Consider the following 16,850-nt stretch of genomic DNA (forward strand, 5'->3'; position numbering starts at 1 on the left):
TTTTTCCACCCTCCCAAGATCCAGAAGGCCATTGCCCCTCCTCCTGCGTCCGGGCTGGCCTGTCCCTCCCTGCCCTGCGCGCTCTACCTCGGCCGGCCTCCTCTGGTGCATGGGCCGGCGGGCCTCCCATTATCCCCGCCGGAGCGCACGGAGGGAGGCACTGCAGAGGAGGCGGCGGCCAGCTGCCGGCTTGGCTCCCCTCCCTGCCGCCGGCGAGGCTGGTGTGCAGGGGGCGGCGCGCTCACCAGCCAATCCCCGAGGCCGGCCGGGCGGGGGCAGGGCGGCCGGAGGCTGGACCTGCCCAGGCGGGAGGCGGGGGCGCAGCTGAGGGTGCCTCGGGCCGCGTCGGCTGCACTGCTGCGGCCCAGGCCCACTGCCGGCCCCGGGCAGGCGGAGGATCCCAGGGTACCCCGTCTCCTCCCAGTAGAGGACCCAGAAGATAATACCAGTGGCATCCTCTGCATTTCTAGGGTCAAATGACGGGCTATGCCCGGGGTCCAGCAGCCTCTGGTGGGACTTCCCCTCCCACCACTGTCTAACCTCAGGACACCAGCCTCACCCGAGGCCAGTGCTATGACAACGGCGTGAAGAGCAACAACCCCTGCAATCTTCAAAGAAAAAAATAAAGTCTTGGCTATAGGAACCTTTCTTTACCCCACTTTGCAGATGAAGAAACAAGGCAAGCCAAGTGAAGTAACTTACCCAAGGTGACACAGCCAGAAAACAGCAGATCTGGGACTCCAAGCCAGGTCTGTCTGGCTCCGAAGACCAGGTTTTTAACCACATGCAGCCCCACTCTCCCTCCCTCCAGCTCCCACCTCAGAAAATAGACTTCCTGAAGCCCACACTGCCTACCGCTCAAAGCCTCACCAAGCCAGCCTGCCCCCACTCCCCGCCCTGCACGAGTAACACCCACACCTCACCCAGGGACAACTCATCCCTGCCTGAATACACCCCCACCACTGCCGCCGCCACCTTCAGGATGCTGTTTCCTAGAAGGGCCACGGGAGCCCCCGCCTACGACAAGCTCTGGGAAAGGCTGAGGAGGGAAGGTGGGTCCAGACCCCGAGGGCTCTGGCCTCCAGTTTCCAGACTCTGAGCCTCTGAAAGCTGCACCACCCAGGACGGTGAGGGGCAGGAAAACAGAGTGGGGTGAGCAAGGCCCTGTACTCCACTCCTGGATTTAATTCCTGGCACAGGCACAGCCTGCTCTACCCCACCCCCTCCTCTTTGGTGAACACGCAGAGCCTCCGCCCCCCAGGAAGGGGTGCCACAGACTCTGGGCCTCACGTATCTGGTTGCGTTCCTGGCTCCTCCACAGCCTAGCTGCAGGGCCCTGGTGGTGGCACCTTCGCCTCACTCTGCTCATCGGTAAAATGGAACTACCAAGAGCAGTGACCTCACACACAGATGTGAAGGCTCCGTGGGGAAATGCAGCGCATCCCCTGCAGTGTGGGTGCTGCTGGCTGCCGCTGCTCCTAGTTTCTGGAAGAAGTCATTCTGTGCTGCTTCTCATCTCGCAGATGAAGAACTGAGACCAGAGAGAAGTGACTCAGAGCCAGTCAGGATGTGTGACAGCCTGTGCCAGTGATGTGCCCCACACAACAGCTGTCCCACGCTGGGGTCCCAAAAGGGCTAGTCAGCTGGCAGAAGCTGCCTCGGGAGAGACAGCACAGCTCACCTCTTGTAAGGAGGTTCCAGCAGGCACAGGGCCCACGCCTTCATCACCCCTGGGGACAAAGGGCAGAACCGCTAGGCTCCTCTCCAGGACAGGTGACAGGCACAGCAAGGAGCAGTTTCCTGAGGAATGGCTCAAGATGGAAAAAATGGGCTTCTGCACCCCTTAGCTCTTAACTCTGCCAGGCCAAGTGAAGTTCCTCGTTTATCCTGGTCCCAAAACCCTGGCCCGACCCACCCACCCACCACACAGCCCGCCGCCGCCACTGGAACAGAGCAACTAACACCACTTGGACAGTACAATTAATACTGTTGCTGCTGCGGCCGCCACAGTTTATCAAGCCCCTGCTAGGTACCAGGCTCTGTGCCAACCATGTCAGTAGGAGCATCTCATTTGAATTACTCCACACACAACCTTGTCTCTTCTGGGGAAACGGACTTAGAGATAGAGGTTGATTACTTGCCCACATAACACACAGCTGTTGAGTGGCAGGCAGGCCAGAATTCCAACCCAGGCTTCCCCCTCCCAGTTCTCTGAGCCCAGGGAAATGCAACGAGGGATGGGGTCGCTCGAACTCAGCCACTTACCTTTAAGCTATGGGTCTGAGAACAGTATCGGCGTCTTTGAGATACTGTGCCTTGCCTGGGTTCCCCAATCCCCCCCTTAACGTGGTGCAAGGAGCAGGGCTTAACCTGAAAGTCACCTCCCTCTGCTACCCTCCAGCTCCTCTAGCCTCTCCGAGCATCACCTACTTCTCCCAGGACCTTAGCGGGGCAGTGCAGGGCCTCTTCCAGAGCACCAATCGCAGCCAAGTTCAGTTATTTATTTACACGGCAGTCTTCCCCACGTGGGCGGGGGCCCTGTCTTCCCCAAGTTACTAGGCTCTGCACGGAGCTGGAATGTGCTGAGCTGAGTTTCTACGCAAGGAGGGAGGAGAGGCAGGGGGTTGGGCGATACGGAGGCCACTCTCCTGGTCGGCTTTCTCTGAGGTCCCCAGGAATCAGAGGGACGCTCTTCTCCTGGGAGGGCAGGATCTGACACAGCTGAACCGGAGCTGAGTCGCAGCTTGTTCAGCTCAGCCCACATCTTCCTCACCAGCCCACAGGAGCCACCCTGACGTTCTGCTTCACCAGCCCCCCACTGAGGTATAACTCAGTCCTGCCTCAGCCACAATTCCTGGCCCACCCCCTGCAGATACCCTAAGAGGAGCCCCCAGTGCCTGAGGGAGTCCACCTGCACCCACCGCTGTCCCACCCCGGTCCCCTGCCTTTTCTGAGGCATCTGAGGGATGCTGGGGCTCCAAGGAGTCACAAAGGCACTTGCTGGGGCCACACCCGACCCTGCCCCATCTCTATCTGCTCCTCTACATTGGAGCTCCACAGTGACGGACCCAGAGGCACTTGGGACCTTTCGGTATGGGGGCCGAGGTGCCTATGCACCTTCCACCATGACCTCCCGGCAGGAGGAATGGGGCCACAGTCCTCCCCACCAGGAGAGGTGAATAAATTCACTCACTCTCAAACACACAAAATACCCCAAGACTGAGGAGCTCCAGGACACAGACACCCACAGGCCAGAGCCCAGACGGACTGGTAAAGAGCAGGGAATGGGAACAATTCAGACCCAGACCAGGCACTGACCCATGTCAGACCCTGCATTTGGAGTAAAATGTACCACATCTCATTTCACCCTCAAAATAAACTGACATAGGAGTTATTCGTGTCCATTCTACAGATGGAGAAACTAAGGTACAGAGAGGCTAAGCACCTTGCTCCAGGTCACACAGCTACAGAACGAGTAGGGTTCCTGCAGCCCCCTCACTCGTGACTGCACATTCAGGGCCGCCCTGTGCAGCCCTGTGATGTTCACGTCGACCTACCTCTCCTGGAGTTGGCAGTGGGTAGATGGACTTCTCCTCCCTGGCCATGGCTGTGTCCTGAACGAGGTCACTCCCCACAAAGCTTTATTTCAAAGCTTGGTTCAAGCCCCTTCCTCCAGGAAGCCTTCTTGAGTTACCACAGTCCTCTGCCAGCTGACAGCGCTTCTAATATTTCTCGCTGGACACTTGGTACAGCTATTTGTCTCTCTGGCGTCCTGCCTCTCCGAGCAGAATGGCCAGAGCCCTGCCTTTCCAAAGCCCCTGTGGGGTTTTGCCCAACATTCCTACACCGAAGCCACTTGGAATCGAGTGTGGGGGAGTCTGTGACCTCCTTCCCTTCCTTCTTCATCACACAAAGGATCCTGCCAAAGAAACCCAACACCCCCTCCACCTCCAGAGCCTATGTTTGAAGTCCCTGGTGTCCACGCATCAATTTCCACCCAAGTAATTGCAGCCCATCACACACATCATGCCTTATATTTGAAACTCTTTGCGGTTGTCATGGGAACTGCCTTTGCCTTCATTCACTGATCAGGCCTCACAATTAGCTTCGGCAGCGGAAGTCTGTGTCAACAGCAATCTCAGGGAGGAGGATGAGGAGGAGGAGGCGGCGGAGGCAGAGTAGCAGCAATAGAGGAAAAGGTGCTCCTCCTTAGAGATACAGCAGAACCAGACTGAACCCGGGCACCCGGCGATGCCCACGGAGACAGAGCCTGCCAGGCTCTGGGCCCGCAGGCCTCAGGACCGACAGGCAGAGCGCTCCCTGGCCCCGCGGGTGACAGGTAGCAGGTGTGGCTCCGCCCGTACTCCCCATGCCCTTCTAGAGGCTTGCGAGGTCTTGCGATCTCTGAATCTCATTAGGGTCTCCCCACCCCACATTCAACAGCCTGGGACCACCAAATGTTCCAGAACTCAAGTAAGTAAAGGGGCCCTTAACAGGTGGGACGGGGATGCTGAGTGGTTTCGAAACCTGGGAGCAGCGCCTTAGAACACTTCCGAGGGGAATTAACACAAAGGGTCTTACCTTCTACCCGAAGGGTCCAGGAACATCTGCAGGCAGTCCCCTGCGACTTGTGATCTTTCACACCCCCGCCACCAGTAACTGGACATTCAAGCACTCGGGGAGCATCGCTGCGCATCTCAGGCTCCGCGGAGATGCCTTCCTCCTTCTGGAAGTGCCTGTCTTCCCCCCTCCACCCCACCACTGCATCCTTCACATATCACTGCTCTGAAACTCTCCCAACACGTCCCTTCCCTTTCCCACTGGGCTCTCTGGGCCCAAAGATGACTGAAGGCTGCTCTCTGCCCTCGAGGCATCCCTCCCTGGTAGCCCTACAGACTGCACTGTAATTATTTGTTTCCACGCTCATCTCCCTCCACAGACTGAGAGCTCATTAGGGGCAGAATACATGCTGCCTCCTCTTTCCCCATAGCTCAGCCGCAGCCCTGCACACAGCCAGTCCCAGGCGAGACTTGCTGAATGAGGCTGGGAAAGCAACTGGCAGGTCTACGAGTTAAAGCAGATGACGTCCTGCCCTGGGAAACTGGAGCAACGCCAGAGAGAGGAGCTGCCCTCCCCCGGCACATTCCAGGGGTAGCGTGGGTCCTGGGACAGAGAAAACATTCCGGGAAGGTGTCTCTCCTCCCTGTCCTCCCCGCACGAGCTCTCCCCTTCCCGATGGCTCCCATCCCACACAGGAACCCGGTCCAAACAGGACCCCGCCTTCGCAGTGAAAGTCTGCCATCCCTCTCTCTTCTAGGGCTCCGGGGGCATTCCCAGCATCCTCAAGGGAACTGGGGCACTCAGAGCTTATCCTTAAAGGGCACAGCAATCAATAAAAAGACAGGAAAAAAAAATGAGACGAGAGAGTCACTCAATGTCCTCCTCACAAGAGTGGTTTAGAAGTAGGACAGACTCCAGCGCAGTGGCTTGTCACCTGCTTTTGGCCCAGCATTTCCACACCCTTCCTGCAGCTTCCCGGCGGTCTGTGGGAGAAGTGGGACACTACCGGGCACGTGCAGGCTGGCAAACACCCCCAGATGACTCTACCCAGCGTTACTTCCCCTCCACTCGGAGAATCTAGAAATTACTGCTTTGCCAGCCATGGGAGGTACATTAATCTGCCCACGAACTCCCTGGCTGGGGGCAGGAATGTGGGGCACAGTGGAGCTGGGACTTGCGTGGGTCAGAGCGAGCGGGGCAGGCGCACAGCTTGTGCAGCCTGAGGCAAGCGGGCAGCCCCCGAACCTGCAGCCGCCCAGACGCCAGCCCGCCAGCCCGTTGGCCCACACTGGGCTGTGGCTTTCTTTTTTTCCTCCCTGGGTGACTAGTGAAAACCTAGATTTCTTATGCAAATCACAGGGGACAAGGCCACAGAGGGGCGTGAGACCTCCAGGTGTCCCTGCAGAAAGGCCCTGCAGACACTTGGCAGAGGCCTTCAACCCTCAAGAACTCCTCCCAAAACAGCAGAGGGCGGCAGCAGGGCTCAAGGTAGGAGAGGAGGTTGCAGCCCGAGTGTCCCGCCTCACTCCACAAGAGAGTGGCAAAGAAGTGACGGGGAGCTGAGTGGGGAACTAGTGACAGTGCCTGAGCCCCCTGTCGTGGTCTTCCTACTCCACTGGTCACCTCTCCGGCTTCGAGAATATGAGGCCCAAGGCACAGAGGTGACGACCGACTCCGGGAGGGTCTGCGCAGAGGTACCTTTGGGACCAAAACAGGTCTAGTTTCACCAGGGCCTCTGGTCAAGTCTGTGGGTGGGAGACGCCCCTTTCTGCTCTGGGGAGAGCCACACCCCACTTCTCCTGCTATTCCTTCCCCACAGCAGATAATTAAAACATGGCCATGCCCACAAGGAGAAGCAGTGAGCGTCACTGTGGGTTAGAACCCAGGAAACCACTGTCCCTTTCCACACCCCTCACCACTCACCTTGGGGTGGGGACAGGAATCCTGACCCAAAATATCTCTCTGAGAGCAGTCACCCAGGATGGCTATTTCCCCAGCCCAGAAATGTCATCTGCACGTTGAACTCACAAGCCACTGCTGAGCACTTGAAAGGCAGCTAGTGCGACTCAGTTACTGAATTTAAATTAATTTGCACTTATTTACTTATTTATTTTTTAGAGAGAGGGGAAAGGAAGGAGAAAGAAAGGGAGAGAAATATGATGTGAGAGAAGAACAGTGATTGGTTGCCTCTCATAGGCACCTGACTCAGGACCAAACCTGCAACCCAGGCACGTGCCCTGACCCGGGATAGAACTGGCCACCTTTCACTTCGCAGGACGACGCCCCACCCACAGAGCCACACTGGTCATGGCTTAATTAATTTGCATCCATGCAGTGACACGTGGCTAACGGCTACCATACTGGGCAGCTCAGGGAGAACGTGCTTGTGAAATCCGGAGAGGTCAGGAATGCTCTCGAGAATCTACTAAAAACCATGGGCCCTTTTCCCTGAGCAAAGCTGCCCCTGACACTCACAGCACTCAGCTGAAGTTTGCAGGAAGTTCACAGATTCCATTCCAACCTAGGTCTGAGATTGGGTCTACGTCTAAGATTGTCTAGAGCCTGAAAAAACTTCATGACTTAAAAGATGTTTCTTCTGCAGTGTAGTTATCTGAGGACTATGAACACAGCCTTGACAGTACACTTCACATGGTTTTAGCAAGAGATACCAAGGGTGGAAGCCTCCGCCCTTGAGAGGATGTCCTCGTCACATCCCTGCCATTCGGCACCCGCCTCTGCACAGGAAGCGCCGCACTGAGTATGGCTGGCTCTTCGGTTCTGGAACAGCTACAGACGGTAGACGATTCTTTTTTCTAGCAGGAGTTCAGTGTGCCTGCTTACAACTCCCAGCCACTAAGAAACGTTCTGCACATTCCCCTCCCTGACCGCGCGGACTCCGCCCTCCACCCCAGGGGCGCTGCGTTCCTCCACCCGTGCCCAAGCCGAACAGGCCAGCCTCCTTCCACTGCCTCTCATGTGACCCCTCTGACAGATGTCCTCAACACAGGCTAGCAACGCACTCCTTTTAGAGTTTCAACTCTTCTCACCTGCTAGGAAGGCAGCGCTCTGCATTTATTCCTTCTGTTTTTTTAAAGCAAGTATGCGACTTCGGACTTACCCTAATTAAAGTCCATCGGGTTTGGTTGGGCCCACTGTCCCACACCGCCCCAGTCTCCTTAATCCCTAATCTATTATTCATCTAAACACCCGCACCCTCCCCCACCACCCACCCACAGATCTGACACACCTACCCCTTACCTACATCCGATGAAGGCACAACTGCCTTCAGCTGCATACGCCTCCAGACTCTAGGAACACACCCTTCCTCTTCCCAACCACCATCAGCTGCTAGTCCCCCAGGGGTCTCCAATGTCCTGAGTCAGGCCCCTGAGCAGCAGATGTCTGAGAGCCCTTTTCAGAGCACTCACAGGTGCCTAGAGGGTTTACCGATGACTCACTAGACTAGCAGAAGATGGACTCCAGAAGAGCAACAAACCTGGAATAAGTCTCAAGAGGTTCTGGTCTCCCTGGCCTACAGGGTAAAGAAATGGGTTGGGTCACCCTCCTTAACCTTGTTAGCGACTGCAGTTCTTTTCCCTGTTTATTAAGACTTATTTCTGTCCTCTTCTCCAAGCCCCCTCCCTTCTCCCAGTCTCCAGCTCCTCAGACGCTCGTGGACACGCAGACCACCTAGCAGTCTGGTGAAAGTGGGCAACCTGGCTCACTGGGTCTAAGGTGGGGGCAAGTGATGTCACTGGGTCTAAGGTGCTGGTCCAATGATTAGCAAAGTAGGAGTACGGGTGTGAACCACTCAGGTGCCCCAAGACTCAGGTAAGCAGTTTGTGGAAGAGTCCGGAAGGTGCCCATCCCCTCGGCTCTCCTGTGCATGAAAGGACATCCACTCTAACTACACAGCAGATACACCTGGGGGCCGCAGCCCCTGTGGGTCTGCCCCAGGTGGAGCGCTGGTCCATATGGTTGATAAAAAGGTTGAACCAAATAAATAAATGGAAAAAATAACATAAACGCAGGCTGGGGGTGGCGGGGAGGCTGAAGGAGGAGGCCCTGACAGGGTAGCCCAGTCGGTTCGAGCATCAGCCCAATGTGCCAGGGCACACAAGTACCAACCAGTGAGTGCATAAACAAGTGGAACAGCAAACTGACGTTTCTCTTGAAAGAAAAGGAGACAGGAGAGGAGAGGAGACAAGACTGAACCAGGGCAATTATACCAGTGCCATCTCTTCAGGATGATTTTAAATAAAAAACTGGCCCTCTGATCTGTCCAAGAAGCTGGCAGGAGATACCGTCATTTATTTGCAGATGTTAGTTCAACTGCGTTGCTTTGCGAAGAATCACAGGGACCCCCAAAGCTCACCACCTGCCTTTCTAGAGTTTCACAAACCACCCTTTTAACAATCTGGTCTAGAACCATCAAAAATCGATGTTAAAGTTATAATTTTCAAAACCTCTTTGACAAATTGAATTTTTTTGCCTGGCTCTGGCCTTTTGCCCCCTTTCAATCATAATTCATGAGGATGTCACCCCACAAGCACGTCTGAAGGTACTAGGTCGGAGCGAGTGACTCGGATGCCGGCTGATGGCTGGCTGTGCTTTCCCAGCCATGCTCGCTTCACTTCTTCCCTGTTTATACCTCCCAACACGACGGGGCCCAATGGCTACTCCTCTCTCTGTGCCACTCATTGGTTGTGCTCCCTGAAGCTGTAAGCCTACCCCTTCCTTCTCATTCTTGCTGGGAGTAATAAAAGGCTTTTATTGTCTTGACTATTTTCCACCAGCTTCAGCATATTCTGGTCACTGCAGTTCCTGACTCTCCTCTTGCCCCTGTTCAGACCACTCGTGAATCTGCCTTCGGGGTCACACACCCTCTTCCGCCCGAGGAACGGGCCACAGCCACGCAGCACCAAGCAGCCGGTTCAGCTCTTCCCCCTCTCCCACCGTCGTCTTCCTCCTTAGGGCGCCATTCAGGACTGTGCCTTCAGCATTTCCTTTTTAAAGAGCAATCTTAGCCCTCTAGTTAACTTCCCTTTGAGAGCCTGTGGCCATGGGGTTAAAAACTTTTTTGAAAAACAATAAAGGCGAACCAGAGCGGCATTCCCAGTCAGGGCACATGCCTGTTCAGCATCCCCAGCGGGGACCAGAGGCGCCACACATTGATGTTTCTCTCCCACTCTTTCTCCTTCCCTTCCCCTCTCTCTAAAAATAAATAAAATTAAAAAAAACAATATAAAAACAATTGTGTAAAGTCTATGGCAAACACCTCTCTTGCCCAGCCCAGCCTTCCCTCCGGCCTCACCACCCTAAGATGGGGTCCCTTTCTCTAAAGTCTCATCACTTCCACTTCACCCACCAACTCTCCCTTTGTTGGTTGAAAGAATCCCCCCTCAGAGCCTCTATCTTCGGGGAGACAGGTCTAATGGCAGGTGAGGCAAGAATCCACCCGCTCTTCTAATACTGCTGAGCGATCCCTAATTGCAAGGTATCTTGTCTCAAAACTGGCCCAGAGAGCTGTTTCAGCCACTTGGCTGAGTGTCAGACAGTGTCTTACACAATATATATTCCAATTTCTTTCCCTTTTCACTGATCACGTTCTCAGTCGTGCTTCCACTCTCGTGCACACATCTTCCAGTACAACCCCCCCCCCACGTACACACACGAAGGGTTGTTCTCCCACCCTACCAGGCATTCACTTCCCTTGTCCGTGAGCAACTTTTAAGTCCCGCCCAGGACCAGAGTGCTCCTTGTTCCTGCTGTCCAGCCTCCACCCCAGCAAAGAGGCTGGCAAACTCCTCCCTCCCTCTGCCTGGCCCCGTGATTCTGATATGAGCATGTTGGGGAATGTCTTGAGATAAACATTTAAGGTGAACTGCATCTTTACAATCACAACCCAGAGCCTCACTAATGTACAACTGTGTGTGTGTAAAGATGAACTCTTTTCTAGATGTTTTAGGGATATTTTGTCACCAAGCACTGAGTACCTACTACGTGTCAGACGTTATGCATACTTGATCTGAATTTTCACAGCAGCCCTGCAGAAAGAAAGGTTACCACAGCTGACAAATGAGAAGACTGATACTCAGGAGAGTGAGCAGCACAGGGCTTCCTTTGGGTCGAGACCTCTGTGTCTCCACATCCACCAGATCGGACTTTTCTGATCAGCTGTCCTGTGCTACAGCCCACCCCTCAGGTAACAAGAACGTGGCGGTCGCACAGCCTCGGGCATCAGTCAGGGACCTAAACGCTTCCTGGAACCAGGAAGGACAACTATGGTACAGGAATGCACCAACCTGTTAGATGTGTTACTGCACTTCAGGGCCCAGAGTGGTAGTCACCCGCCCCTGGTGGGAGGGCCCCCCTGGGAGCTCTCTCCAGCCTTAACATGCTGAGCTTCCCTTGTGAGTCGAGGGGCTCCACAGCACCACCACCCACCCGCTCCACCGAGGAAAGAGTGAGGAGCAGGGAAGGAAGCTGGGAAACCCACGATAATACTTAGCTGCTTACAGGATGATACAGAGCAGCTGTCAGCAGATAGCTCGGAGGAAGCCGGGGGAGGCACAGACAGGACGGAAGGAAGGAAAGGGCACCCAGAGGAGGAAACAAACCCCAGGGAGCAAGGCTGCAAGGAGATGCTCTGATTCCCAAGAGACTCCCATGTCTTGTTCCACCTGAGGAGTCAGGGCCAAATTCTAAAGTTCTATTCCTAAGCCGAAACCAAAGAAAACGCAGGTGCCAGGAATGCATCTCCTCCTCTCCCAACTTCCCCAGCCCCGGGACTTGTTCCTCTGCTACCCGGCCGCTCAGACAGAATGGTTTAGGTCCCAGCAGTCCCCTGGCAAACGCTGACTCTGGAGCGCCTTCACCCGGGCAGAGGCTCCAGGCGCCTCAGCTCTGCTGGAGGGGCGTGCACTGAACGCACTGTCGCCCGGGCAGCGGTTCCCACGCCTCCAGCCTTCACGGACTGATGAAAAAAGTTATGGAGACAGATACCAGTTATCCTTTCGTACTTTGCTAAGACTTCTTCAAAAAATAAAAAATCAACTTTCTATCAACACCTTCATTTCCTAAAAGAAACCAATGTCACTCCAATAAGTTCAATTTTTAAAAAACAGCACGTTTTAAACATTAAGAAGTAGAAAGGAGCTATTATTAAAATAAAGCAATTCTCTTTACGTCATAGAAAATTCACTTTAAGAAAAAAGCTCAGTTCATTGTCTCCTTTCCATTATTTCTCCAGAAACTGAGAGACACCGTCATGGGCCATCACGTGGACCTTCTGTCCCGGGATCCCACAGGCCACCAGCTGCACTTTCCCTGACCCCGGGGGCCCGGAGGAGCAGCCGACCATGGCAGTGCGTACGTCTCTCCGCAGGGCTGTCTCCAAGCCTCCGCCAACCCAGATCACAGGTATCTTAACAACGACCACCCAGCAGCCGGGACGGCAGCTCACACACAAGGATGACAGGACCCTGGCTTTGCTCCAGTCCCTTTCGCTCAGGTATGCCTCATCACTGCTGAAGAATAACTTCAACCTGGTTCACAAGGGCCACTGGTTCCAGAAACATCCAGCCTAGAAAGCTCAGCCCTCTACCCCTCAGGTTCAATTATGGGAGGAATGGAATCAGACAACGGGTGGAGAAGGGGGTGAACGCTGGAAGGAAGGAAGCAAAGGAACCCAGCTTTACAAACTAGACTGGACAGGTTCTCCCCACCCCAAAACACCGTATCTCACGCCCAGGAGCAAAACTCACCACTGATCCCTCCCCCCTTTCAGCAATGACCCAGGAGGCACTGGCCCAGCGGGATGCCAACGCCCCCACAATGCCTGCAACAGAAAGGGCTGTACACTTCTCTGGGACAGGAGCTGCAAATGTGATCCAGATGTCTGCTTTAACCAGAGATGGGGAAACAGGGCCCGAGTCTGTGATCCCCAGACCATGATATTCTACTTCCACTAGGAGTGGACAGGAGAAGGTGAGAGGGGGCAAATACATCACAACACCACCCAATTTCTGCCGCCCAACACTTGCATCATTCTACCTAGCCACAGGACCACCACCCCCCCCCCCCAAGCCCAGGGCACAGCTCTGTATCCAGCGATCAGGAAACCCCAGCCAAGTCCACGAAGCCACAGGTGCCCTCACCCTCAGAGGCAGAATGGCAAACAGCTGGAAAGGGCTTCAAAGACCATCAAGCACAACCCCTCCGTTTCTCCAGAGAGAAGATAGGCCCAGAGAGAGGACCAGTTTCCTAATCCCCTGGGCAAATCGGTGGCAGAGTCCGGGAGCCCCGCAGACAGCGCAGGCCTCCGTCTCTGTCCAGCGTCAGTTCCACTGCTTGGAGCGACCTCAGCTCGACACCATGCCTCCCAAGCTGCTCAGCTTTGCTCGTCCCCACTTCTGCCAACTCTCCGCTGTTGCGGCTGCCACCCACTTCGTGGGAGGGAAGGATGGCCAATGTGGGGTCCATGCCTCTTCCCTTCCCTACTCTGATCTCATCTCAACTCCTCCTTCCCTCCCTCTACCCCACTACTCCAAATACAGAGAGTACTCCTCCCTGAGGTGACAGTGTCTCAAAAACACATCATTCATTCATTCAATTAGTATCTGAGTGCTTCTGACACATCAGGGGACTGAGCCGGGTCCTGAAACACAGAGATAAACAGTCTTGACTTCAAGAAGCACTTACAGAGGAACCCAAATCCTGGGTTTCTCATTAAGTTCCCAAGCAGTTTCACCTGGCTCTCCTGCTGTCTGAGAAAAACGATGGCACCAAGAAAAGGTTTACAGAAAGAAATATCCCGCTCCACCAAGGGCAGCATAAAAGCACCCCAGATTTTTCTTTCTAAACCCCATCAGCCTGCATCCCTTACCTGACACCATCAATCACTTCCCCACACCAAGCACTGGTGGGACCTTGAAATACCTGAGGTCTCCAGCAAGACAAGGAACTTGTAGAGATAAAGCTGGATATCACGGTCCAGCCCTGAGACTCGATTCCTCTATTATAAAGTATTAGCCTGGCAAAGGAGCCCAAGGCTGCTTCCAATGACACTAACACTCCAAGTTGGACCAAGAGGCTCAGAATGCATGGGTGGGCTTAACTGCCTTTACCAAGACCCCTGGGAATACAGCACCCTCAAGAAAGGGACAGGGTAGCCAAGCACCAGTCAGCTTACCTCCTTGAGAAGCCCCACTTTCTTCTTCAGCACCTCACACTTGCGCAGTTTGCAGATTTGGTGCGTGCGGCGGTTGGTACAACTGGTGCATGCCCCACAGTTCTCCAGCCGCCGGCAGGGCTCACAAGTACCACACCGTTTTCGTTTCTTTCGCCCATCTCCACCCCCTCGGAATTGAGGTTCACTCCCAGGCATCGGAAGCCCAGACTCCTGGAAGCCCCCTACCATCACCTGGCCCTGAGGGAAGTCATAAAGGCCTGGCAGGTCCGGCTGGACTGCCAGGGGCACCTGAAACTGGCTCATGACACTGCCAGAAGTGGGGGCATAGGTGCCAGGGCTGAGCCACAGTCTAGCTTCCTGCCTGCTACAAAGGCCACAGACAGGTCCTTCTTTCCTAAAACAGTCAAAAGTCTACAAAGTGAAGGCAAATAGCTCCAGTCTCTGGGATGGGCGCCTCTTCACCTCCTCTGCAGCAGTCTGATAGGGCTCAGTTGGGAGCCACACTCCCGCCTGCTGGGGCCCAGGGTCTGGGGGAGGACAGCAGCAGCAGCACCCAGAGAAGGGATCATCTTGACCGGGTGGGCTCTTCACCCTCACCCACCCGGGACCCAGGCATGAGGTGAGCAGGTGTGTGACGGGGACAGAGCAGGGTGAGGGGTTTCTCTTGATATTTCTCCTCCCTGGTCAGGATGATGAAGGCGAGGCTGCCTGAAAGAGACAGAAAGGGGAAGCACATCACTCAGGGCTCAGGGACAACTTTCACGTGTTAACCTCTTCCTGCTGCTGGGAAAAGAGAAAATGGGGGAAAAGAAGGGGCTTGTGCAATGAGGTTCTGCTCAGAACCCCTTGGCAAGGCACAAAAGCACCCACTCCCTGCCTGAGGGAGGAGGCTGAGGACCCAATGGATTATTAAGAGAACGTTGACGATGAATTGAAGGTGGTGGTCAAGGTGGCATAAAAAAAGCTGCCCTCTGTCCCACCCCCATGGGCCTGGAAGAGTTTCAACCTAATTCACACACACACCCCTCACTGAAGGTCGGTGGGGCCTCCCCAGTGGAGCAGAGCTTTCAAAATAAAGTTTGATGAGAGCTGCACTCGGCGGGGCTGCCCAGGCGCCCCCCCGGCAAGGGAACAGCCTGGAGGCGGGGGTCGCGCCTAGGGTATCCCTCGCTGGCCTCCCGGCCGCGCCCCCCACGCCCGCCCGCGAGCCCGGTCGGGGAGGACGGCCCGCTCAGCCAAGGGGGCGCAGAGAGGGGGGCGCAAGGAGGGGGGCGCGCTCCAGCTCGGCCCGGGCCGCGCGCGCGCCGCCGCTCTGGCTCCTTTGTTCTGGGGCCTTGGCCGCTCGGCTCCGGCGGCTCCGCAGCCCCCGCCCCGCCGCCCCCGCCCGGCTCCGCTACTCTGTGACCCGTGGCACTCCCGCCCCGTCCCCCGAAACAAAGTAGCAGCCCCCCCATGGCCGGCCCCCGGGCCGTCCCCTCCCCCGGGGCTGGGCCCCTCACGCCTCCCCGCCGCCCCTCCCCCACCCCGGAGCCGGAAAGGCACCGACTGCACCGACCTGCCCGCCGCCTCCGGGGCGGAGCGCACAAAGGGGCAAAGTTTCCCGGCCCGCGCTGCTGCCACCACCGTCGCGGCCGCCGCCGCCGCCGCCGCCTGGGGCACCCGCCTCCTGGAGCTCCTGGCCCAGCCGAGCTCGGCGCGCGGAGCCCCCCGCCCAGGCCGAGGAGGGGACGGCTCAGGAGGAAGGAAGAGGCAGCGGCGGCCGCGGCGGCAGCAGCAGCAGCAATGAAGGCGTCCGCGGGACTCCCCGCCCCCCGCGCGCCGCGGCACGTGCTCGCCCGGGGACTCCCCCGCCCGGGAGGGCGCGCACGTGCGGCCCCGCGGAGCCCCGCCGGCCTCGCGGCAGCCCCCTCAGCCGGGCCCGGGGCTGCTGGAAGGAGGGAGTTCCCGTGGAGGGGGAGGGGATGGAGCGGGCTACCCACCAGCGGGTGGGGGCAGGGTCCCCTACCGCTGCGCCTTTGCACCTGCAGAACCTCCCCACCCCCGCGGGCCGCCCTCCCTAGACCCGGCCACCCCGTGAGGTGGCTGCCCCCGCCCTCCGGTGCTTCTGCAGCCCCGGCGGGCAAGGCGGGCCGCACGGGGTGGGGCACTCAGACCTCCGAGCCTAGGCCCTCTCGGAGCCGGCCCGACATCCCCACTTCCTGCCACTCCCTGCGGGCCGCGGCAGTCTGGGACGACCCCGGCACCCTCGGGATCTCTGAGCTCCGCACCCGACTGACCCCCCGCCCCCGACTGCTGCTCGCTCATTTCGAGGCAGGACAATGGGGGACATCGCGCGTTTGCGTACCGAGTCCGCCTGGCCGGCAAAGGGGGTTACCCGGGGACAGAGGGCGCGCGGGCCGGCTGTGGGGCACCTTCGGGGGGGGTCACGGCCGAGCGCCTTGCCCAGGCGGACCCCAGGACCCTGCCATCGAGAGCCTCCCCCACGCGGCGCTCGGCTCTTTCGCGTCGAAAACAAAGACTAATCCGATACCCCCGCCCTGCCTCTCAGAGGAGGGGGAACGGGCGCATCGTGGAGGGTAACCGAGGAGGACAAGCGTTCAGGGGGGGCTCGGACAGCTTGGAGGGGACCATGGCGCAACCAAGCCCTGTAGCCAGGCGCAGACACTTTCAAAAGTCACCCCGAAATATTTTCCATCCAGGGGGCAAGGGGCAAGGCACAAGAATATTTCCAAGTTGCCAAACAGCCCCTTCTCTCTGTTGCTTTTCTCCCTCACCTGTTGTTCAGGCCAAGTTGAAATTCCAGGTTAGATTAATTCAACTCCACCCCTCTGGCCTGACTGCCAGGATAGTGCCTGCAGCTGCCTTCCACCTACCTGGGTTGCTGGGGAGAAGGGTGGGTCTCTAAAACACACACGCGCGCACACACACACACATACAAACACACACATACGCGCGCGCCCGCGCTCACGCGCGCGGGCAAGTCCTGGCAGAAACAACCTCGGGCGGACTGGCCTGACCAGTTTGGGCGGTGCTCACAGAGCCAGGTACCTGGCAGGCGTCCCCACCAGGCTGAAGCTAACAAGTCAGCCAGAACTGG

The 16,850-nt window shown here is 57.0% G+C and overlaps 1 protein-coding gene across 5 annotated transcripts in view; it reads right to left on the bottom strand.

Annotated features, from left to right (window-relative positions):
• Positions 1-16,548, bottom strand: part of TET3 (tet methylcytosine dioxygenase 3) — a 101,186-nt gene extending 84,638 nt beyond the window's left edge. Inside the window, exons 1-2 of one of the 5 annotated variants that reach the window (XM_053663386.1) lie at positions 16,528-16,548; positions 13,754-14,461 (exon numbers count right to left, since the gene is read on the bottom strand). In XM_053663386.1, coding sequence (XP_053519361.1) covers positions 13,754-14,056 — 303 coding nt within the window. In that variant the 5' untranslated portion in view covers positions 14,057-14,461; positions 16,528-16,548. Of the gene's footprint in view, positions 1-87; positions 210-702; positions 802-13,753; positions 14,462-14,776; positions 15,060-15,308; positions 15,393-16,527 lie in introns of those variants that run through there. The other 4 variants (XM_037130916.2, XM_053663385.1, XM_037130917.2 and 1 more) reach the window with 4 other exon arrangements.
• Between the last annotated feature and the right edge of the window lie 302 nt (positions 16,549-16,850).

This window comes from Artibeus jamaicensis, unplaced genomic scaffold (assembly GCF_021234435.1).
Source record: "Artibeus jamaicensis isolate MK-2021 breed Jamaican fruit bat unplaced genomic scaffold, CSHL_Jam_final contig_3174, whole genome shotgun sequence".
NCBI lineage: Eukaryota > Metazoa > Chordata > Mammalia > Chiroptera > Phyllostomidae > Artibeus > Artibeus jamaicensis.